The following is a 26525-nucleotide window of genomic DNA, read 5'->3' as shown; positions in this document are numbered from 1 at the left end:
TGAACTTGAGTATACAGGTATTTTGGTATATGTGGAAGTCCTGGAACCAATCCCCTGCGTATACCAAGGAATGACTGTATATGATTATGAATATATGCAAGAGTCATTATTTCCCCTTCTAATGGTTGTCCCTTATTGTTTTCTTTGGTATTCATTCAGCTATAATTTATTAAAAATTAATTTGAAAAACAGCACTAGACACCATTTACTTTCCTGGGATCTATGTGCATATTAAAGAAAAAAATAGCATAATAGAGTCAAAATAGACAGGAAAGTGCAAAATATAACATCTATACCTCACTGCTGCATTACAGCTGGTTGCGTGGTGTGCTTGTCTAATAGAATGTGGTAGGAGGAATATTGTGCCTAGGATGCTAGGATTGTTCTCCAGGTCAGTATAAACACTCAGGTCTACCCTCCACTGGAGCACCATAACCTCACCATGTGAGCAAGTGTGACCTAGGCAGCAGTCCCCAATGTTTTTGGCAGCAGGGATGGTTTCATGGAAGACAATTTTTCCATGGACCAGGGGCAGGGGGGATGGCTTCAGGATGGTTCAAGTGCATTACATTTATTGTGCACTTTATTTTTACTATTATGATGGTGCAACATATTAAATAATGAAATAATTATAAAACTCACCATAGGTTGGGGACCCCTGACCTACAGGATAAAACACCATCTGGAGGAGAGCTCAATAGTCTCGGTAAAGAACCATCCAACTTCTCAATTTGTGAGTGAAGCCCTACCAGGCAGCACGACACAGCCATCCATGACGGCTGGGCTGTGAACAAACCCAGCTGAGATCAGCTGATTGCTCCCCGAGTCAGTATAAACACCCAGCTGACCCAAGAATCTGTGTCTGAAGCCACTGATTTTGAGGTGATTTATTTATTGGCTGTAGCTAACTCTTCAGAATGTGAAAAGAGCATATGTGAGGGATACCAAACGCAGGCTTCGAGTACATAGGAAGGCTAGGGAAGAATGCAGGGAAGAAAATCCTTGTTAGAAGTGACACCGTGAGCACATGTCTAGACATGAAAATTAGAAAGTCAAAAACATTGTAGTCTGCATCACAGAAATCTCCAATGAGAAATATGAAAGGTCATGAAGAATAAAATAACCAAATGTGGAAAAGCTTTCTTTGAGAAATAGTGAAGTTTACATTTTTGTTCTTTTATCTTGAATCTATTCTTTTCAGGAAAATAATTACAATTTCTTACTTGGTTTCTCTTCTATAACACAAAGCTTCCAAATATTTTGCTGCTTTGATGTTCTTGATATGTTATAATTTTCATTTAGCTGAGACTTGCTCCCTCCTGTTGGTTTAATTTAGCTGCATTAAGGAATTAAATTTTATTCCATATTTCAGTACTGGTCTTGCTTTGCCATCCTAAAGGTGGCTTTATTGTTTCAATAAGAGTTTATCAGATCACTGCCATGTGGGTTATCACTTCATGCAGAGGTTCTGATCTTTCACTTTAGAGAGAATCCAATGAATCTGAATGCCCAATCTTGGAATTTTAGAATTTTCTTTTTCTAGCTAAATGTCTCCAGGTTTCTAAACTTGTATCTGTTCCTCTTCGTTTTGTATTAACGTATTCTGGTTTTATTAATTTTCAAAAATTATTTTGTTTCTGATTGTGAATAGTATTAATATATGTGCTATTTTCTGTAATCATTTGGATGTTTGAATTGGAAGAAAGAATGGGTCCTATTGCCCTTTCCTTTCTTCCTGCTAATTAAATAATTCTACTTTTCTTTAATGCTTAAGTGTAATAGTTCAAATTATGCTGGTAATCTGATCACATGTGTTCTTGATGAGAAATGTCACTGGAGAGAAAGTCTATTTGTAATGACAAAAAAAGTGAAAAGATAAATTTAGATCCTTAATTCAATAATGACTGTGCTATAATCAAGATAGTAAGAATATACTGGGGACAAGGAAGAGATAAAATAATTAAAGATTTAAAACTATACGTTTAAGGCCCCCTGGTATATTCTGATAAATTGAATACTCAACGTCAACATTTCTTTACTTCTTTGAGATCAAGGAAATTCTTTTGATTAAATCTGTGAAAGCTTGTTTCACTTGCTTATTTCTCAAGGTATAAATAAATGGGTTTAACATGGGGGCAACTGATGTATTAAGCATTGAAACACCCTTATTAATTGCCACTCTATCTTTTGCTGAAGGTTTGATATAGATAAAAATACAACTACCATATGTGATAGAAACCACAATCATGTGAGACGAGCAGGTAGAAAAGGCCTTCATTCTTTGCTGGGCAGAAGGGAACTTTATGATGGTCTTGATGATATATATATAGGACAGGACTACACACAGAAGTGTCATGATGTTGGTCAGCACAGCAAAGGCAATGATCATCTTCTCTATAAGCCATGTGTCTGAACAAGAGATTTTTAACATAGGGGAAGCATCACAGGCAAAATGATCGATGACATTCTTGTCACAGAATTCCAGGTTTAAGCCCAGGCAAAGTGGTGGGAGTATGACCAGCAAACCTGCTATCCAACAGCAGGTAACAAGCCATCCACAGACTTTGCTATTCATGGCGGTCACGTAGTGCAAGGGTTTACAGATAGCTACATAACGATCATATGACATGACTGCCAGGAGAAAAAATTCTGTAGCTCCAAACAAAATGGCAAAAAATAGTTGAGCAACACAAGCATCATAGGAAATAGTCTTGTCCCCGGTTGACAAGCTATATAGGAATCTGGGAATATAGACTGGTGAATAAAGTTTCTAAAAAGGAGAAATTTTTGAGAAAAAAGTACATGGCGGTTTTAAGGTGGGAATCCAGTAAAGTGAGTGTGATGATGAGCAGGTTCCCAGTCATACTCAATATGTAGGAGACAAACAGATATATAAAAATCAAAACCTGCATTTGAGGATTATCTGTGAGTCCCAGAAGTATGAATGTAGTTAATGATGTATGGTTTCTCATCACTGACTTACACTTCTATTAATCTCTTGACAAACACAAATGACATTGAATTGAGAACACCTGCATGAAATCTCACAGATATTGGCTACCAAATCCAATCATTGCAAACAATAGTCATTTTCTTCTTTAACTTAATAATGACTCTTGTCAAAATTCTGGTTGATTCAGCTTTATTAATGTACATTATATATTTTGTTAAGAAAATGTTTTCTTTAAATATTATCTGTACTACAGTTCATATTTTATAGCCTCTTGCACTTTCTCACATCTTTTTATTCGTTTTTTCTGTGTCATTTTTTTCTGAAATAAGTTAAGCTATAGGAATAGAAAAGATCACTTGTGTGGTATAGTTTGATGAGTATTATAACATCCTGTTGTTGCTAATAATTCTTCACTACTCACAGGTTGAATCCAATGACTCTGCTTGACATGTTGCTTCCTGTTAAATGGAAAAACATAGCTAATAAGTTTGACAGCTGGACAGTCTGAAGGCCTTGTGTATAGTATTTCAATGTTCTCGTTCATTGTTATGACTAGGAGGTTATTTTATTTTTGGTATCAGAGGGGGGTCATCCAAGTAACAACCATTACTCTCAAATTTTGCTATTTATCTCTAAATTTCTACCCTAGTAATTGATTTGAATTTATTCTAAATTCACTCTGACATAGAATGTGGTGCTTTCATATGTGGTACATAAATAATTTATATGCTACAGTTTTGCATAAAAGAATCATTAAGTACAAACTAAAGAATGTTGAAGAATAGCATCTTGATTGTTTATGTTTTCATTATTTTTAGATAAGACTTATAATGATTATCAAGTTCACACTAATTATAACCAAACTAAAAATAAGTACATGTTATAAGTCATTGCCAAATTGCACTTATTTTCTTTGCTTCATTTCATCTACATTGACAGTTTTGCTTCTCACCAATCATTTGGTCCTCAATCCATGATAACCTAGCCTCTCCACACATATTCTATTGAACCCTCTATTATAGAGTATATCTGCTTCCATAAAAGCAATATAATCTTTTTAGTTGGTCTTACTGATGCATTGTACTCTTGATAACTCTTAATTTTTATACCATTTAAAATCTATTGAACCATTAAGTATAAATCTATATGCAGACAACTCTGACACTAGTTGCTTTTCCCTACTCTAATTTTTAAAAATTTTTGTAAGATACTATGATCCAGAGAATGCATAAAACATATCTGTCCTGTTCATATAATCTAATTAAGAATAAACCTGCACAGTTATCAGTCAGGTCAAATAATAATCCACAGGCCGAACCCTTGAAATCCCTGTTTGCTCATCAGTGATGATGGCCTTCTTCCTGATCCTTTGAGCTAATCCAGATCCTGATTTTTAAAAATAATTTCTTTTTTCTTTATTGATTTCTAGCTATGTATATATCCTTAAACATTTAAAATTTTTACATGAGTTAAATTGTTCCAAATATTGTTCTAGATGTATGTTGACATTGTTATGCAGAGAAGTAGTTCATTTTCATGGCTGCAATCCATTTTTGAATAGATTCCAATTCATTTATTTATCACAATTTATCACCATTAAAAACAGTACTGTTATGAACATGGAGTCTTCCCTACATGACCACTCTTTCTTAATTCTAGATTTCTAGAATAGTAGAAATAGGAGGGATTAAATCTCTATTATTTATTCTATCCAAGTAATGCTTTTATCAGATTTACAGTTATATTTTATGATAACACATGGTTTTCCCATCTCATTTCTATACCTTTGTTGATCCATAAAGATCTCTCCAAGTCTCTCCTTTCACTTAGATACATGCTTTCTGATATTTTGTATGAATCCCATGAATATCTAAAGGTTTGTAATTTATAAGTCTCTGTCTACAGACATAATTTCTATTCTGAGCTATTGACACATACTTAAATACTAGGCAAGTCTCACAAACATCTCAGAATTAACATGTTTAAAAATCTGTGTAGCCCCATAGCTACTCTCTATCCAGTGTTCCCTATTAAAAACAAGCAAAAAAGTAAAGGATGAATGCTAGAATGACCCCAGTGGGATTTTGCTATGTGTACAAATAGATATTGAAATAAAAGTAGGTATGTGTGCATTTACGAGTATGCTTGCATGTATCTTTCTCAGTCCCAGCAAGCACATTTAATGCCCAAATCTTGGCTTTTAAATACCATTAGCCAGGGCCCTTTAGAGACAGGTTGATTATAAAACAAGGGCAGAGAAAATTCGAAAGAGCATAAAGTATATTGTGGTACTAGAAAATAGTTACTAAATAAACAAAAAAATTGACAGCACGTGAAAAGGATACAATATCCAAATCTGGAAAAATTTGAGCAACATCATAAATAATAAACCCATTTGATTAAAGCCCAGAAATTGGCAAACTTTCTCTGCAAAAATCTAGATAGTAAATATTTTATGGTTTATAGTCCACATAAGGTCTTTGTTTCTCATATTTCTTCCTGTCCTCTTCATCCTCCCTCTTCTTATCTTTACTGTGTAAAAGAAATTCTTCATTGTGGGTTATACCAAACGGGCTTCAGGATGCATTTGGCTCATTGCTGCCGTTGGCTGAACTATGTGATTACTTGAAGAATAAAATAATTACCAATGATTTCATAAAAATAAAAACAAATGGCAGAATAAATTAAAATTTGTGGAGAAGGGACAATTCTTCCTTAAAGAAGAGGTCAGATTAATAAATATAGAAAGAATGAGGGAAATACAAATCTTCACAGTGCCGTGGTAATAGCTGTAGGTGAGGTCTCCTGATGGATTAAAAAAATTAGGGGATATTGCACAGTTGCTAAATATCTTCCCCTCAACATTTATTAATTACTGTGGAATATGTCTACAAATTTTTTATACTCCTTCTTCCAGGAGGTTGAACTGAATTCACCTCCTCTGAATGTGGGCTGGATTTAGTAACTCACTTCTGATTAATAGAGTATTAAATGAGAAAAGTATTGAATGGACAGTGAAGAAACTTGAAAGGCACCAATTTCACTAAGTTATCAATGTTGACATTGGCAGCAATAGGACATCCTGACATCATGTACACTCATATGTTTTGGTGATAAAGGCACATCCTCTCTGTGATATTGTTTCTCCAAAATCTACTACCTAAGTCTCATCACGAGAAAACTTCAGACAAGTGCAAAATATCTTACTAGTACTCTACAAAAATGTCAAGGACATGAAAGACAAGGACAGCCTGAGGATGAGTCACAGGTTGGAAGAGACTAAAGGACACATGTTAACTACATATAATGTAGTATCCTGAATTGGATCCTGTAGTAGAAAAAGGACATTAGTGGAAAAATTAGAGAAATCCAAATAAGTCTGTGTTTTAATTGTTAGTATTGTATTAATGTTAATTCCTTAGTTTTAATAATTGTACTATGATTATGTAAAATGCTAAGATTAGGGGTGAGGGTTATCTGGGAACTGTCTGTACTCTCTTTTCAAATCTTATGTAAATATAAAATTATTTCATAATTAAAAATTTAACAAAATAAAAAAGAAAGAAAAAAGGCAAACCGCAGTTGCTATGTGCTTTCTTTATGCCAGGCAGTATGTTGCGACAAATCTTCACATGGATAATTTGTCTGGTACTTACTCTCCTCCAATCATCTGTGCTTCTTCCACCATATTTTTTTGTGGTGTTGTCAGTTTTATTCCATTGATAAGTAACAGAATATAATTTGAAATTAATGTGCACAGTTAGATTTATAGATTAATTTTAATTAGCGATACCTGATTGCATGGAGTCTATCTAAACGTCAATATCATAACATCTACTAACAAGACCTGAAATGTTTGGACTTTTTGACCATTGAGATTACACTTGTAAGATGATGATGTCAATTATTAGAAAGCAATATTTATGTATGAAACAATTCTTCAGAATTGTTCCACCAAAGGAGGACATTAGCTTTCTACAATCCCAAACAACATATCTACAAATTTGAGTGCAGTCTGTGTCCTGGTATAACTCTCTCCAACAACGACTTCACATCTCATCCTTACCTTCACTAGGCTAATATTGATATTCCTTCTCCTTTGTGGCTTTGTTGTAATCTCCAGTGAAAAAGCTTCCTAAAATTTCCTTGTCCAGGTTAGATGCCTCTCTTTTTTGCCTGCTCTATCACATTATGTTGATCTTTATGATATCACTAAATATGTGAATATAATTTTATTGAGATTTGACTGTGTCTTATTCAGTGAGATTCCACAGGAACTAGTACTACTCAAAGTTTATCAAGTACTGAATAAATTTTATTGGAAAATAAATAAAGTTTATATTTTCTTACTCAGAACAAGCAATCTACTTTCTCATTTACTGAAATTTACATTCTCTTTTAAGATATGCTTTTTAGCATGAGTATGCTATATCCTAGACTAGGGTCCACAAACTTTTTTTTATAAAGGGCCAAATAGTAAATTTTAGAAGACATATAGGATCTCTGCTATATGTTCTTCTTCTTTATTTTTTGAAAAAACCAACCAACCAAACAAACAAACAAAAACCCCTTTAAAATGGAAAATTCATTCTTTGTTCCCTGGCTGTATAAAAAGAGGCTGCAGATCAAATAAGGTCCACAGGAAGTAGTTTGCTGACCTCTCTCCTAGACTAGCAATAAAAATGTCAATAATTTCTAACTGTTTGGGTCAATAGTTTGTATTTGGTCCTCTTTTTGATCTAATTACTTATTTAACAGCTACTCAAATATTTTCTATCTTCAATCATCATCTAGATACCTTGTTATTTTCCTTTATTGCTGAAATAAAAGGCATAATTCTTAGTGGTTCCAGTTAGATTCTGACATTAAATTTCACTTGGTTGCTTTAAAATGTTTTTTTCCTAACTAGGGAAGGGCAGATATCAGCTCCAACCTGTTTTTAGAAAACAAAATAAGGGAAAGAAAGGTCACAGTTTGCCTATAATTTAGATTCCCCACCTTGACATCAGTTTAAGCTCATAAAGGGACAACCACAGCATGTCCAATTGTGGTGTAGAAATGCATTTAGTCTGCAACCCAGGCACCTCCCCTCAGTTCTTGTCACCTGAATTCACAGATCTCTAACTCATGAGATAAGTCATTTAGCCTACATGAGCTGACACAGTACCTTTCCTTTCAAACCCACAACTGTTTTCTTTCAATCATTAATATTCCACATTCGTAAGAGAAGTGTCATGATACTAATTGACACTGATTTAGATATAGAGATTAAAAATTGAGTTTGCATTAAAATGTGAAAGACTATTAGAGGCAGGGTTACCAACCGATAAAACATTAGCAAATGAGTCACTCAATGGAAGAAAAATTATATATTTTATATGCAGTTTTATTTAAAGTGAGGATGAGATTGTGGCAGAGGGTGCTTAGGGGTGTCCCCCCCCAAATTACAGTACATTTAGATGACCTTTCATTGTATAGATATGTACAAATAGGTTGTCAGTGACTATCATATATTTGTCACTCACATTAAAAAGTTACACTTCAGAAGTCATGTTGAAATATTTCATAAAATATTAAACAAAATAACAGATTATATTAGTTATTTTTTATACTTTCCTCAGAGGAAAGCATCATTCTAGAGAGTTCAAAATAGAAAAAGAAAAAATATAAAAAAACTTACTTCTCTCATAATTGTGGCCTCAGATGTTTGCTGAACTCCAAAGTTGTCAGGAGTGAAAAAAATAATCCAGGAATATCTTATGGTGGATGTAAGCAGATGGGCTCTGATTGCTTATTCTTATCAATCCACACTCATACTCACACAGAGCTCTGCAAATGCAGTTTTCACTAAATCTTCCACCATCCACAGAAGGTGAAGATTTTCTCACCAGAAATCCTGCCTCCACTGAGGCTAGTAAATATTTTCTTTCCTCTTTGTAACTGTAAAGCAAATAGTTAAAATGGCAAGGAAAGCATCTTTTACTGTTGGTGCAAAAATTGATCTTCTCTTTTCTGGCAGAGGAATATATTTCTCACTTGCAAAATTGCCTTTAAAAAAATTAGGTCCAATTTTCAAATAAGTGGAATTAAAAAATATGTCCTTGGTGGCCCTATCTCAAACATTAGTAATAAATCTCTTGTGTAATAGACTTAATACACTTTGGGGGTAGGGCACAGATCAGGCAGCATGTGGAAGGTGTCCTCAGGGACTTATTTAATCCACATTAGCATAAGAAGCAGGCTAGGTATGCCACAATAACTATCAGCTTACCAGAAAAAGGCACACTTTTTTTTTTTAATTTCAAAATTATTTTAGGTATTTGTAAGATGATAAAGAATTCATTTTCTGATTTATCAATCCTGTAAAATACAGAATTAATGGTTAAGGTAAATATAACTATTTGGATAATGAGAGAAAAAAATCAGATAGTATTTTCTGTTCTATATTCCAAATTTTTACTTTTCTTATAACAGTAGAAAAGGCAAAGTGATAACTACTATTGATATTTTGTATAATAGAATAAACTTTCAGACTTTTATAATTTTTTAATGTTTATTGTTCTTATATTTATTTATTTGTGATATTCTATTTTTATATTTTAAAATTTATATTATTCATATAAATGAATGTTTATATTTTACTTATATTTTAATTTTATTTTATATGTCACTTTTTAAATGCTTTCTCTGTGCTTTGATTATAATATGTCTAGGTATGACTCTCTTTTTATTTATTATGTTTGAGAGTTTATCAAGCTTTTTAAATGTATAAATTTACTTCTTTCCCAAGACATGGAAAGTTTCTAGCCATAATTTACTTAATATTTTTTCTGCCCTATTCTTTCTTTTCTCTTCTTCTGGAATGCAAATTACACTTAGGCTAGACTTTAATGTTGCACCTCTAATATGCACATATGGGAAGTAACATTCACAGGGTGTCAGGCAGGTGGGAGGGGGAAGAAAGGGATGGGCAAATTCACACCTAAGGGATATAGTGCTTGCTTTCTGGGGGATGGGCATGCTTGTAGTGTTGACTCAGGCTGTGCAAAGGCAATTTATGTAACCAAAACTTTGTACTCTGACATTAAACAAACACACATCTCAAAAAAACTGGAAAAAAAAGCATGTAAATATTTTCTCATTTCAATAAAAAAGAATCTCTTGTAATTTTTTAATATTCTATTTTGTTATAAGGATTACATAATTTCTCTAGTTCTAATTTCAGGATCACTAACTTTCTCTTCTGCAATCTCTATTCTATTATTAAGCTAAAAGTTAGTTTTTTCAGATATATTAATATACTGCATTTTTTTATTTGAAACATTTTTACTTTTAAAAATATATTTTTGTGATATATATGTATGTGTGTGTATATATATATGTGTGTGTACACATACAAGGGAATACTGTTCAGCCATGAAAAAGAATGAGATCATGTCTTTTTCAGCAACATGGACAGAACTGGAGGCCATTATCTTAAGTGAAACTACTCAGAAAGTCAAATACTGCATGTTCTCACTTATAAGTGGAAGCTAAATAATGTATACGCACAGACGTAGAGTGTGGAATAATAGACATTGTATATTCAGAATGGTAGGAGGGTGAAAGGGGAAAGAGGGAGGAAAAATTACTTAAAAAGTACGATGCATGTTATTTGGGTGATTGTTACACTAAAAACTCAGACTTCACCACTACACAATATATCCATGTAACAAAGATGCACTTATACCCCTTAAATTTATACAAATAAAACATATTTTTATTTATTTTCTGAGGTTTCTTTACTTTTCATCTATTTTATCTCATAATGTATAGTTGTATAGATTGATTTAAAGTTCTTGTGTTATACTAATATCTGCATCATTTTTTACTCGGCACATAATGATTGTCTCTTTAATAAGTGATTGATTACCTTTTGGAATGGGTAACATTTTACTGGTTCTTTGTGTATTCAGTAATTTTGGATCCTGGACACTGTGAATATTACATTGCTTGGACTCTGAGTTCTGTTATATCCTACTGGAGAATGTGGACAATTTTTTTAAGTCAGTAATCAACCCTGTTAGACTCAGACTACAAACTCAGTCTTTCCTTATGTATGGCTCAAAAATCATTTGTGTAGTTTAAGCCTTTCCTAAAGCAATTTTATTTTTAAAACCATGGGTGTATGTTTCAAAGTTAAGCTTGAAATTTGTTCATGCTTGTATAAATAGTTAAGGGGTTGATTCTCTTCTATGACTCTTTCTGTTCAGAAAGCCTGCCTCTGTCCCACACCTCCATAGGTACATTTCTATGTTTTCTGCTGTTCTTTTTAGAGTGTTCTATCCATGTCAGTTAGATCCAGCAGATTACTGGGGTTGTTGAAATCTTTTATATCCTTGTTGAATTTCTATTACTGAGTGAAAAGTATTTACTTTTTCAGTTACAATTGTAAATTTGTCTGTTTTCAATTCAGTTATGTTAATTTTTGACATATGTATTTTGAAGTTCTGTTGTTAGGTGCTGTATGAGTTTGCTGGGGCTCCCATGAAAATGTGCTATAAACTGGGTGGCTTAAAAGAACAGATACATATTGTGTCACAGTTCTAGATAATAGAAGTTCATAATCAAGACATCAGCATGTTGGTTCCTTCTGAGGACTCTGAGGGAAAATCTTTTCCATGTTTCTTTCCTAGTTTTTGGTGTAGTTTGGTAATCCTTGGTGTCCCTTTGCTTGCAGTTACAGCACTCTAATCTCTGCCTGCCTTATCACATGGCCATCTTCTCCCTCTGTGTCTGTCTCTACTTCATCTTTCCACTGCTTGTGTCTGTGTCTCTGTGTCCTTTTTATAAGGACATCAATCATATTGGATTAGAGCCCATCCTAATGACCTCATCTTAACTTGGTTACACCTGCAAGAACCCTACTTCCAAATAATGTTACATTTTGTGGTACTGATGCTTAAAACTTCAACTTACCTTTTATTGGGGGACACAATTCAACCCCCAACAGGTGCATAAACCTATAGGATTATTATGGGTTCTTAATGAATTGGTCTTTTAATCATTGTAAAGTCTTACTTTATCCTTGGTAGTTTTCTTTGATCTGTAGCATACTTCGTGTAATGTTATTATAGCCCTCAAACTTTTTTTCAGTAAGTATTTGCATGGTTTATCTTTTTCTATCCTTTCACTACCTGTATTTTGTTATATTTGATGTAATTTTTTGCAGATAGCATATATTTAAATCGTGTTTAAAAATCAATATTGACATCTCTGCCTTTTTCTAGGGGCTGTTTAGATCATTTATATTTAACATAATTATTTGCTATGGTTTTGTTGTTATTTTGTTTGTTCTATCTGTTTTACATTCCCACTTTTCCTGTTTTCTATGTTCTTTTTGGTTACTTGACCACATTTTAGTACTTCATTTGCTTATCTATTGTGGTTTTTAATATGTCTTTTATATATGATTTTTAGTAATGCTCTATTCTAGGAATAAAAATAAATTTTCAGTCTCTCGAATACTCTCCACTTCAAGTGGAATGTAAAATCCTGGTTCAAATAAATATCTTTTTTCCTTCCCGTTTATATAGTAGTTGTCTTATATATTAATCTAAACACACTGAAAACATCAGATGTTATAATTTTTGCTTTTAGCTATCAAACATGCTTTTAAAACTCATGAGTTTATGAATAGAACTATACTTATAGAGGTATTTACCATGTTTGTGGCTCTGCATTCCTGTTTTTGCAAGTTATCTTCTGGTATCATTTCCTGTTATTTTGAACAATTTTCTATAGTGGTTCTTTTAGAGCAATATTTTTGGCAGTGAATTCTTTTAGTTTTCCTTTATCTGAGAATATTTTTTCCTCCTTCATTCCTGAGGGATGTTTTTTCTGCATGTAAACTTTGGGGTTGATATTTATTTATTTACTTTAAAAATATTGTGCCTCATCCTTCTGGGCCCCATGTTTCTGATTTGAAATCTGCAATTATTTGAACTATTACTTTCCTATAGGTAACGTGTCATTTTTCTCTGCCTGCTTTCAAGACGTTTTATTTTTCTTTAATTTTTAACAGTGTGATTATAATATTTCTAGCCATGTATTTTTTTAGGTTTTATAGATTTTTTTATTCTGTAAATTATTTTTTTCCTAAATTTTGGAACTTTTAAATCATTATTTCTGGAAATACCCTTCTATGCTGTACTCTTTATTATAGCCTTCTTGAAACCCACATACACAAATATTAGATCTTTTATTAGTGTCCCACAGGTCCCTGAGGATCTGTTCTTGTTTTTCATTTTTCTTGTCTCTGTTCATATTGGATAATTTCTAATGATCTATCTTTAATTTCACTAACTGCTTCCTCTGTTATCATCGTTTTGCTTTTGAACTCATTCTGTTTTCTTCCTCCCATGTTATTGTATCTTTTAGTTCTAAAATTTTCATTTGGCTCTTTTTCATATCTTTTTTTCTTTGGTGAATTTTTCTATCTTTCCATTGGTCTCATGAATTTCACAATTGCTTATTGGAGCATTTTTATATTAACTATTTTAAAACCTTTGCCAGATACTTCAAACATTTGTGTTATTTTGGTATTAGGATTTACAGATTGTTTTTTTCCCATGTGAGTACAGATTTTCCTGGTTGTTCATATTGTATGTAATTTTGGATTATATTCAGGATATATTCATTCATATATGATATATTCATTCATGAATATAATATATCAATATAAGCTAGAAGATTTACTAATTCGACATGGATGAACCTTAAAAATAATATAGTGCTTGAGAAAGAACACGTAAAGCATATTTACGCAAGTAGTGTGATCTAAAAGGAATATCCAGGGAGTGGCTGTGGTGCTAGCATTGTATTATATCTTAGCTTGGGTGGTAATTATTTATGTTTTTACTATATAAGTTATGCATTTATATTTTATACATGTGTGTATAAATGCTTTTGCACGTGTCTTTTATTTAAAGTTAAAAAAAAAAAAATAAAGTCATCCATGCATTCCAAAATGTCTTTTTGGAGATCAGGGATAAGGATAACTTAAAGTTAGTCTCAGGGTGGTGATAATAAAAAGCATGGTGACAGCATAGTTTACCTGAGGAAAGAGTATTAAAGACATAATTGTAGGGTGCCTGAGGAAACTATAGGAACAATCCCATATGAGGTATAAATTAATGAAGATGGTGAAGAAGAATTCTAAATAGAAGAGAAAACAGGAACATGTAGTATTATGAAAACCACAGAGTGTGATTACTTCATGAATGCATTTTTTTTTATTATTTCAGCATATTATGGGGGTACAAAAGTTTAGATTATGTATATTGCCCTTGCCCCCGCCCTGAGTCAGAGCTTCAAGCATGTCCATTCCCCAGACAGTGCGCACTGCACTCATTATGTAGGTATACACCCATCCCCTCAGTCCCCCACATCTGCCCAACACCCGATATGTGTTATTCCCAAATGTGCTCTTAGGTGATGATCAGTGAAACCAATTTGATGGTGAGTACATGTGGTGCTTATTTTTCCATTCTTGGGATAATTCACTTAGTAGAATGGGTTCCAACTCTATCCAGGAGAACATAAGAGATTCTATATCACCATTATTTCTTATAGCTGAGTAATACTCTATGGTATACGTATACCACATTTTATTAATCCACTCATGTATTGATGGGCATTTGGGTTGTTTCCACATCTTTGTGATTGTGAATTGTGCTGCTATAAACATTTGGGTGCAGATGTCTTTTTTATAGAATGACTTTTGTTCTTTTGGGTAGATGCCCAATAATGGGATTGCTGGATCGAATGGTAGGTCTACTTGAATCTGTTTAAGATATTTCCATATTGCTTTCCACAGAGGTTGCACTAGTTTTCAGTTCCACCAGCAGTGTATGAGTGTTACTATCTCTCCACATCCACACCAACATTTATTGTTATGGGACTTTTTGATAAAGGCCATTCTCACTGGAGTTAAGTGATATCTAATTGTGGTTTTGATTTGCATTTCCCTGATGATTAGAGATGCTGAGCATTTTTTCATATGTTTCTTGGCCATTCTTCTGTCTTGTTTTGAAAAATTTCTATTCATGTCCTTTGCCCACTTTTTGATATGGTTGTTTGATTTTTTCTTGTTGATTTTCCTGAATTCTAAATAGATTCTAGTTATTAGTCCTTTATCAGATGTGTAGCATGCAAAAATTTTTTCCCATTCTGTAGGTTGTCTGTTTACTCTCATGACAGTTTCTTTGGCTGTGCAGAAGCTTTTTAATTTAATCAGATCCCATTTATTTATTTTTGTTGTTGCTGTGATTGCCTTTGGGGTCGTCTTCATAAATTCTTTTCCTAGGCCAATGTCTATAAGGTTTTTCCAGCATTTTCTTCTAGAATTCTTATAGTTTCATGCCTTAGGTTTAAGTCTGTTATCCACTGTGAATTGATTTTTGTGAGAAGTGAAAGGTGAGGATCCTGTTTCAGTCTTCTACATGTGGCTATCTAGTTTTCCCAGCACCATTTATTAAATAAGGATTCTTTTCCCCAGTGTATGTTTTTGTCTGCTTTGTCAAAGATGAGATGGCTATATGAGGATGGTTTTATGTTTGGGTTCTCAGTTCTGTTCCCTTGGTGTATGTCTCTGGTCTTGTGCCAGTACCATGCTGTTTTAGTTACTGTAAACTTGTAGTATAGCTTGAAGTGTGGTAAATTGATGCCTCCGAATTTGTTCTTTTTGCTTAAGATTGCTTTTGCTATACAGGGTCTTCTCTTGGTCCATACGAAGCATACAATTTTTTTTCTAGATCTTTGAAAAATGATGTTGGTATTTTAATAGGGATTGCATTGGATCTGTAGATCACTTTGGGTGGTATAGACATTTTAACAATGTTGATTCTGCCAAGCCATGAGCATGGTATGATTTTCCACCTGTTTACATGTTCTACTATTTGCTTCCTCAGTGTTTCATAGTTCTCCCTGTAGAGGTCTTTTATTTCCTTAGTTAAATATGTTCCTAGGTATTTTACTTTCTTTGTTGCTGTTGTGAAGGGTATGGAGTCTTTGATTTGATTCTCAGTTTGACTGTTGATGGCATATAGGAATGTTACTGATTTGTACACATTGGTTTTCTAAACTGAGACTTTGCTGAATTTGTTTATCAATTCCAGTAGTCTCATGGCAGAATCTTTGGAATTTTCTAGATATATGATCATATCGTTAGCAAAGAGTGATTATTTGACCTCTTCTACCCCCATTTGGATGCCCTTGATTTCTTTCTCTTGTCTGATTGCTCTGGCTAGGACTTCCACTACTATGTTGAATAGAAGTGGTGATAAAAGGCAACCTGGTTTGGTTCCAGTTCTAAGTGGGAATGCTTCCAATTTTTCCCTGTTCAGTATAATGTTGGCTGTGGGTTTGTCATATAAGGCTTCTTTGACATGTGTAATTTTAACTTTTATTTTAATTTTTAAAAAGAAATTTCTAATGTCTATGTTGAATGCCAAGGACCAAAAATCCTCATTTTTTTAAACATGAGACAAAATCTAACATAAACGTTAGTAAATACACTATTTTTAGGAAAACAGTTATTTTTTCCCGGCAGAATTAAATAAGAACCAGTGTCAAAAAATTTTCATGTTGAATAGTCCCATTAACTTAAGGTGGTCTTGTTCAAAAATGAATGACTATTTTTATGGAAGTGTGGGAATATCTGGACGTGTGATGTTTCAGGCAACCAGCACTTGAGAGGGACAATATCTTACATTTATGACACGTAAAAGATGTTAGCCAACTGGAAGGCAGATCATGAAGATAACCCTAACCTGAAATAAGAGGCCATAGGGAATATGTGGCTTGATTTTTGAATTCCATAGTGTGGTTTATTTTTTTCAGGGGGGATTGAGGTGAGATTCAAGATTTATAGAAATGAGTGGGCTGAACATAATTTCCTTTAAATGACAAAGCAGGTGACTTCCCCATCTGTTATAAAACACTGATGTGCTTTTAATTTTCATTGTTAGTGTGAGATCTAGGTTGGATAGAAGAGGCAGGATTCCCAAAATTCATGATCTTTAAAAATCTGTTTTGAGAGCTTGTTTGGAGGTTCTAGCAGGGAAGCGTAGCTACTCGTATACCCTTGACTGAAGAATGGTCCTCTTCTACTGGGGAAGATTGTCCTCTTCCACCGAGCACCAGCATGCAGCTTTGGAAGGGGAAGGATTCACATGGAGCGGTGAGAGAGAAAGGGGACTCTCACCTAGCCAGCCAGATCAGCCAAATCAACCCTGGCGATCAATGGGGTGACAAATGTGGCAGCCAGATCACCCTCACATCCTCAAAATCTGTTTTGAAGTATATTCAGGGACAATATTTTTGCCGTTAGACCTAAGTTTACTGACTCTTGCTCTAGGATGTGATCCTTACTCCTAAGGTACTCCTAAGTGGTAATATTCAGATACAAACCTGTAGTTTTTAGGAGTTATTAACAAGGTCTCTTCACTCTGCCTGAACAAAAACTTTCAAGCTCACAGATTACTTGGCCTCCAGCTTCTTGTTCAATACTCAGCTTTATCTCTGGTAATCCTAGACTACTCTTGCCCTGCATCTGTTCAGTAAATCCCTCAGTCAAGCACACGTGGGAAACTCCACACACAGACCCCTTTTGCACAGATCTTTCCTCCATGTAGCCTGAATCTATAGATACTAACGATTTCATCGCCTTAATCTTTACCAATTTTGCTCAGAGAGAAAGTCATGCTGTGCTTAGTGTCTAGCTCATAATGCAGGCTGAGCCAGTATCAATTGTAGGCTTATTTATTATACTACATTTCCCTTTTCTGGAGGATAGCAGTTTTGAGCTGCTTGTTGTCAAAAGTTTCCTCATATAGTTGATTCAGTTTTATGGTTATTTCTGGCAGAAAGCATGAACTCATACTTGTTTCTCTGACAAAACTAGAAGAAAAAGTATTCTTGTTATTGTTATTTTTGTTTTATTTTTTTGTTTGTGTGTATATACAGAGATGTGTGTGTGCATGTTATTGTCAAGCAGCTATGTTCTAACTTTTTCTCCAAGTTTTGAAAGTAGTAAATATTCTGGCTTGCTTGTATCCTTTGTATGCCATATTTTTTTTTCCAGATTCTTGGTATTTATTTTCTCCCTTTAGTTGTAGTATGTTTTAATTTTACTTTATTACCTTAAAGCAAGATTAAATGCCTCTTCTTATATTTTAAATGTTTCAGCATATCTACATGTTTAAAATAAAGGAGTTTTTCAAAACCATTGTTCCAAAAATGTCTCAGAAATCATAAATGCTATGTTATCAAGTTATACAATTTCTTTTTGAATAATATTTAAAATTCCAAGTGAAAAATGAAGAAATATTTAATTTCCTGGAATCAATTCTCATATTTGCTTAATAATAGAAAGAATTCTGATTGAGATTGAAGAAAGAAAGAAATTCTTTGATCTAAGTCATTTCACAAAACAAGATTCAAGTCTGAGAAAGTTAACCTGGCTGAACTAGTTAGGACCTCCAGAGAAAATGTTAATCTTTATTTAATTGTTCAAGTTAAGCATGCTCTTACTTGTGTAAGATAAATGCAATTTTTTTGATTGTGTCATTGAAAGCTTGTTTCACTTGCTTGTTCCTCAATGTATAAATGAAGGGGTTTAACAAAGGGGCAACAGATGTAGTGAGCACAGATACCCCTTTATTAGTGTCCACCTCTTCTTTGGCTGAAGGCTTGATATAGATGAAAATGCAGCTGCCATAAGTGATGGAAACAACAATCATATGAGAAGAGCATGTGGAAAAAGCTTTTCTCCTTTGCTGAGCAGAGGGGAATCTGAGAATTGTTTTGATAATATATATGTAAGAGAGAATCACACCTATTAGTGTAATAACAAATGTCAATACTGCACAAATTATAACCATTTGTTCTATAAACCAAGTATCTGAGCACGAGATCTTAAAAAGAGGAGATGCATCACAGCCAAAATGATCAATGGCATTGGAGTCACAGAATTCCAGCTGGAGACCCATACCAAGTGGTGTGATGATGATCATCAATCCAGAGATCCAGCAGCAGAGGACAAGGACAGTGCAGACTCTGTTGTTCATGATGGTCATGTAATGCAGGGGTTTACAGATGGCCACATAGCGGTCATAGGACATGGCAGCCAGGAGAAAAAATTCAGTGGCCCCAAAGAGTCCAATAAAAAATATTTGGCTGGCACAGGCATTATAAGTAATGGTATTGTCCCCAGTTGATAAGCTGTACAAGAATCTGGGAATACAGACTGTTGTGAATGAGATTTCTAAGAAGGAGAAGTTTCGAAGAAAAAAATACATAGGTGTTTTAAGATGAGAATCCATCAGGGTAAGAATGATAATGGTCAGGTTTCCAGTTATGCTCAGAATGTATGTCAGAAATAAGAAGATAAAAACCAGAACTTGCAGTTGTGGGTCATCTGTAAGTCCCAACAAGATGAATGTTGTTATTGCTGTGTGATTTCTCATAAGTACTTTTGATATTTTAGGCAATCTGCATCTTTAAAGTCAACATAAAAAATATCTAAACAGAGGAAAAGAAATAAAAACACAAAAATGAATGAAATAGAGACTAGAACAATGAGATTAATGAAGTCAAAAGCTGATTCTTAGAGAGAATATATAACATTGATAAAACTTTTGTGAGAATAATCTGAAAAAAAGAGAGAAGATGCAATTCATCAGGTATGCCATTATTATAGAATATATAGATATTGAAAAGATGAAATCGAATATATTGAAAACTCTGCATATATATTGGGTAAATTACATGAAATGAACTAATTATTTGAAATATACAATCTATCAAGTCTCATTCAAGATGAAAATTTAACTTATATATCTCTATATCTACTAAAGTAAATGAATATATACTTAATCCAACAAAGAGAACTAAGGATTGATGGATTAATTATTGATTTCTACCAAAAATTTTAAAACATAAAAATTTTACCAGTTCTCCACAAATCTTAGAAAATTGATTGTTGAAATTAAAATTTATCACTTCTGAGAGGATTTCCAATATATAAAGATAAGACCATAAATAAATAAAATTGAAAACAAAAAGACAATAGAGAAAAACAACAAAACCAAAAGTTGTTTTTTGAAAGAGCTGTGTAGTATTGATGAACATCTAATCAGGGTGACAAACAAGGAGAAACAAAACAAAACACCAACAGAGAGAAAATAGAATAGGATCAAGGCAAGAATGTCAATTCTCATTGATTTTATTCAACTGCTCTAGAAGTCATATTAGCAAGATCAGGAATTAAAGAGGGGATATCACCACAGATCTCAAAGATACTAAAAGGATGGTAAGGGAACATTATGAGCAACTCACATAAATATTTTTGACAACTTACTCAGAATTCTCTAATACTCTAAGGGTGCTGTGTAAAGCAACTTAAATGATAAATTTTGATATCAAAATTATAAAAAGTAAGGGACAGGAAGTGAAAATGTAGAGTTTTTGTATACAATTAAATGCAAATTGTTATCAGCTTAAAGTAGGCTGTTATAAGGACAAGATATTTTATGTTAGCCTAATAGTAATCACAAAGCAAAACTTATAGTAGTTTCAAAAAATATAAAAAGAAAGGATCCAAAGCATATCACCACAGAAAACTGTTGACCCACAAAGAAATATAGCAAGAGAGGAAGAAAGAAATAAAAAACCTATAAAACAATAAAAAAATAGATTACAAAATGGCAGTAGCAACTCTACCTATCAATAATTATCTTGAATGTAAATAGATCAAATTATCTGATGAAAACATATTGAGTCATTGAATGAAATAAGAAAAAACAAGATCCAATATTATGCTTCCTACAGGACACTCACTTTAGTAGCAAGGACACACATACTGAGAGTGAAAAGAATGGGAAAAGATATTCTATGCAAACAGAAACTGAAAGAGAGCAAGGATGGCTATACTTACATTATAAAACATAGACTCTACATCAACAAATATAAAAATGGTCTTTACATAATAATAAATGAATTAATTCACCATGAAGACAAAATGATTTTAAATATACATGCAACCAACATTGAAGCACCTAAATACATGAAGCAATTATTGAATGATTGGAAGGGAGAGATAGACTGTGATATAATAGGGGACTTCAATAATCCACTAAAAGGCAATTTATGTAACCAAAGTGTTTGTATCCCTGTAATACTCTGAAATTAAAAAAATAAAAAAAAAAACCCACTTTGAACAATAGACAGATCTAGACATAAAATCAATAAGTAAACATTGGACTTGAATTATACTTTAGATAAAATGAACATAACATACATATACAAAACACTTCATCCTACAGTAGAAGAATACACATTCTTCTTAAGTGTACACAAATCATTTCCAAGATAGGTTATTTGTGTGACCACAAAACAAATTTTAACATATTTAAAAGGATTGAAATCATATCAAGTATCTTTCCTGATAACATAAACTAGAAATTAATAACAGGAGAAATCTAGACTAACACACAAATATGTGGAATTAAACAACATGCTCTTAACCAACAGATCATAGAAGAAATAAAATTTTAAAATACCTTGGGATAAACTAAAATGGAAACACCAAAATTTATGTGATACGCTAAAAGCAGTCCTAAGAAGGAAATTTATAGTGATAAATGCCTACATCAAAAAAGAAGAAAAGTTATCTGCTGAAATAAAAAAAAAAATTTCAAAAAAAAAATAATGGCAGCTAGCTAACATTGATTGAAGGTTTAGCAGGCATTGTATTTAATGTGCTGTATAGATTATGTAATTTAGCAATCCTTAGAAAACTTTGTGAACATGTTTGGTTGTGAGAGAGCAATGCATATAAAGATATAATCTGTGATAATTAAAAAAAAGAAGAAAAACTCAAATAAATAATCTAATGGTATATGTCAAGGAACTATAAAAAGCAGAACAAACTAAGTCCAAAGCTAGCACTTGGAAGGAAATAACAAAGATCAGAGTAGAAATAAATGAAATAGAGACCAGAAAAGTGTTAGAAAAAAACAACAAAGCTAAGAGTTGTTTTTTTGAAAAGGTAAGCAAAATTGACAAATCCTTAGCTAGATTACTAACAAGGAACAAAGAGAGAAGACTCAAATAAGATCAGAAATGAAAGAGGCGACATTACAGCTGATACCTCAGGAAGCCAAAGGATCATATGAAACTATGATGAGCAATTATACATCAAAAAATTGGATAATCTAGAAGAAATGGATAAAGTTTCATACACATACAAACTACCAACACTGAAGCATGAAGAAATAGAAAATCTGTACAGATCAATAATGAGTAAGGACAATGAATCAGTGAGAAAAAGTCTTCCATCAGAGAAAAACCTAGTACTGGCTAGCTTCACTGCTGAATTGTACCAAACATCTAAAGGAGAACTAATACCAATTCTTTTCAAATTCCTTCAAAAAATCAAAGTGGAAGGAACACTTCCACACTCACTTTACAAGATTATCCGTAACCTGGTACCAAAGCCAGGCAAGGACACTACAGGAAAAGAAAATTACAGGACAATAATCTGGATGAACACAGATGCAAAAATCTTCAACAAAAAATTACCAAACCTAATCCATGATTACATTGAAAGAATCATTCACCATTATCAAGTGAGATTTATCTCTGGGATACAAGGATTGTTCAAAATATGCAAATTAATAAATGTAAGACACCACATTAACAAAATGAAGGATAAAACTCATATGATCATTTCAATAGATGTGGGAAAAAGCATTTGATAAAATTTAACCCCCTTTTATAGTAAAATTTCTCTAAGATGTATTTACCTGGACATTTAGCTAGAAAGTCCCTAATTGTGTGAGAACACTCTTTTAGATGGTTTGTTCCAGTTGAAGCCTACTCCTTATTCCTTCTTTGAAAAAAATGATCTCAGATGGAATTTACATAATAAGAGGCAGCAGAATTTCTAAACACTATCAGAGAGGGCAAACACTGACATAGGCTCATAGGCAAATTTTTTTTTCTAAATGCTGTTTCTAAACAGTGGTACTATTCTGCAGATCTACCCTTGAAATATCAGGAAGAGCTAAAATTGAGAAATACAGGATGGTCGGTCCCCAATGCCCACCTTCTTTCCTTCTTGCAGTCATCTCTCCCTTCCCTATTGTAACTTCTAGCAAAAGTCCCTGCTGACTTTGGGTATTATCCAAGGATGCAAAGCAATCTTTCGGCCTTTTCAGTTACCAAATTCTGACAAATTGATTATAAAGCAAAGTATAATTGATTGATTTCTGCTTAATATACTTAAAAGTATTTGTGTTTTAAAAAATATAGGATATTTTATAAAATGTCAAACCAGATTTCATTAGGTTGGGGGTAGGTATATTTATATATTTGAGGTTGTGTGTGCATGTGTGTGTGTGTGTATGTGTGGGGTCTCTGTTGGCAGTGGGGGCAATAAATGTTACATTGTATGCCCATTGAATTTGACTATTTTATTGCCAACATACTTTACCATAAAATAGTCTTGTGGACTTCCGTATTTGCTTCCAGAGTTAATATTCTCAAAAGAAATGATATTCAAGAAATAAAATTAATTTCTCAGATCCTTATGGACTACCCAAATTAAAATACACACACAGGCCGGGAGCGGTGGCTCACGCCTGTAATCCTAGCACTCTGGGAGGCCGAGGCGGGTGGATCGCTGGAGGTCAGGAGCTCGAGACCAGCCTGAGCAAGAGCGAGACCCCGTCTCTACTAAAAATAGAAAGAAATTATATGGACAACTAAAATATATATATACAAAAAATTAGCCGGGCATGGTGGCGTGGCGCATGCCTGTAGTCCCAGCTACTCGGGAGGCTGAGGCGGTAGGATCACTTAAGCCCAGGAGTTTGAGGTTGCTGTGAGCTAGGCTGACGCCCCGGCACTCACTCTAGCCCGGGCAACAGAGTGAGACTCTGTCTCAAAAAAAAAAATAAAAAAAAAAAAAAATAAATAAATAAAATAAAATAATACACACACAAGCACATATCCACAGAAGCTTAGAAAGGTGACAGAAAACATTTTATTTTACCAAATTTCACAAAAAAATAGTTGGTTTGAGAGATATGAAAATACTTACTATTTAGTTTGTCATTCAGGCATTAGTTTTTGTTTTATCCACAGATCCTTGGTGCAAGTCACAACAAAACAATAATGTACTAGCAGCAATATGGAAGTCATCTAGTCATGCTTTTTTATTGAACTTGTACTCAAAGGTAGCAGTGGAAATGCATATACAAGCTATCTCAAATTTTATATTCCTATGTCTAACCTTTATCATGAAGGCCAATATCAGTTTAAAATTTAAAAAGAATTATTTCTGTATAATCTGAGTGGTTAAATAGAAGGAAAGACTAATTAATGGGCAGAGAGACCTAGAAATCCTCTTTGATTTTTGCAAAGTTGAGGACCTGACCCAAGTATCTTAACACAGAATGGGTCCCTTAAAAGTTTCACCACAAACATGATTGAGGATGTTTTATATGGTCAACCTGTAAGAGGTAGGATCAGCTAAATTAAAAAAGAGTCCTTGGCAATCCTGCTTTAAAGTAACTAATGAACATCGTATGTAATTAATATTATAGAAAAAACAAAAGATAACTAATGCACATAGGAATTGGGACAGTGTCCTTGGAGAATGGAAGATGCATTAATGGCACCAAGGTTAAAATGCATTATCAGTGTAGAAAATCTTTGCCAAAATAATGACCCAAATAATATTTTGTCCTTTTGCTCATTTAATTCATATTTCATCACTTATGGATGACATATAGCAATTTCTTCAATGTTTATTGGTAATTTATACTTAATGAATAGAATATTACTGACCTTTGGATGTTTCTGAATAAAAATAAGATGTATTTGCCTCTATATCTTATAGATATAGATGCATATCTATAAGATGTTTGTAGATATAACATCTTATAGATATATAACATCTTACATATATAGACAACTATATCTAGTTATCTATAAAATAACTAGATATAGTTATTTTAAAAGATGATAATGTATCTTAGATTACAAAGAAAATATAGAAATAAAAAAATCAAAAATCTAAAAAGAAAAAACTTTAAACTTGAACATCCTCCGCCTCGCACACATATTCAAATAAGCCAATAATGGTCTTCACTGGTATTTTTCCTGACTGTCATCTTAATTCAGAATTCATTTGATAATTTGTTTCTGATATATAGAACTGTTTCCCTATTCTCTATTTTTCTTTCATAATCTAGATATTTTTGAAGAATCTAGTCTAGTAATTTTTCATACTATATACTAAATAGCTGTTTTCTGTTTTTTATGATTACTTTCAGATTAATTATAATTTTCAAGAATACTACATAGTCATATTGTGTATATACCTTACATTAAGAGGCACAAATGACAATGAATCCCAGATTGGTGATGCTGCTTGGTCATTAGTTAAAGTAGGTCTGTTAGACTGCTCTATTGTAAAGATTTCTTTTTGCATTTGCAATCATGGTGATACTATTGATGATCCTTGCCTTAGACAATCATTAAGTTGTTTTTGAAGTGAAGATTCTTAAAATTCTTTCATTCATTATAAATGAATAATTTGGCTTTAAAATTATTTTATAAAGCTTTCATTTCTTTTTCCATATTCATATCCATATATATACCATAATGATATTCATATCTATATCTATATATACAGGGGTATTGTGGCAACAAAATATTAATTATTCAGGTGAAAATTTAATGAGGCAAAATAGCTGTATACTGAAAACCATTAGTATGAAACTCTGATTAAATAAATTGAAGAAAACACAAATAAATAAAAAGATATCCTGTGTTCATGGATTGGGAGAATTAATATTGTGAAAATGTCCCTAATTCCCAAATAAATCTACAGATGCAATCCCAATCAAGATGCCAATGGCATTCTTCTTATATATATCAAAAACAACACTAAAATTTGTAAAGAAACTCAAAAAACTCAAGATAGTCAAAGCAATTCTGAGCAAAAAAATAAAAACAACAACAAAAACAACAAACGAAAAAACACAACGCTGTAGGCATCATACTACCTGACTTCAAAATATACTACAAAGCTATAATAAGCCTGACAGTATGGTATTGGCATAAAAAAAAAAACTCAGACACATAGATCAATAAAACAGAATAGAAAGCCTAGAAATAAATCCATGCATGTACAAATGATTTTCAATAAAAGTTTCCAAGAGCAAACATTGGGGAAAGGACAGTCTCTTCAGTAAATGGTGCTGGGAAAATTGAATATGCAGAAGAAAGAAACTGGACCCCTATCACACACTATATGCAAAAATTAACTCAAAAAGGATTAAAAACTTAAATTAGGACCCACAGCTAAAAAACTACTGGAAGAAAATATAGGGAAAATACTTCATGACATTGGCCTGGGCAAGAATTGTTGGGTATGACTCCAAAAGAATAGCCAACAAAAGCAAAAATAAAAATTAGATTGCATCAAACTCAAAAGCTTTTGCACAGCAAACAGAACAAT

General features: G+C 33.0%; 1 protein-coding gene and 1 pseudogene across 1 annotated transcript; both read right to left on the bottom strand.

Annotated features, from left to right (window-relative positions):
• Nucleotides 1-2035: 2035 nt before the first annotated feature.
• LOC138397002 (olfactory receptor 6C2-like) lies at nucleotides 2036-2972 on the bottom strand (annotated as a pseudogene).
• Nucleotides 2973-18522: 15550 nt separating this feature from the next.
• On the bottom strand, nucleotides 18523-19461 carry LOC138396898 (olfactory receptor 6C2-like). The gene has a single exon (XM_069490658.1). It carries the CDS (start codon nucleotides 19459-19461, stop codon nucleotides 18523-18525), a length of 939 nt encoding a protein of 312 aa, XP_069346759.1.
• Between the last annotated feature and the right edge of the window lie 7064 nt (nucleotides 19462-26525).

Source organism: Eulemur rufifrons, chromosome 16 (assembly GCF_041146395.1).
Source record: "Eulemur rufifrons isolate Redbay chromosome 16, OSU_ERuf_1, whole genome shotgun sequence".
NCBI classification, from domain to species: domain Eukaryota; kingdom Metazoa; phylum Chordata; class Mammalia; order Primates; family Lemuridae; genus Eulemur; species Eulemur rufifrons.
Note: the sequence above shows the minus strand (reverse complement) of the source record. Positions and strands in the feature narration are given on the sequence as shown.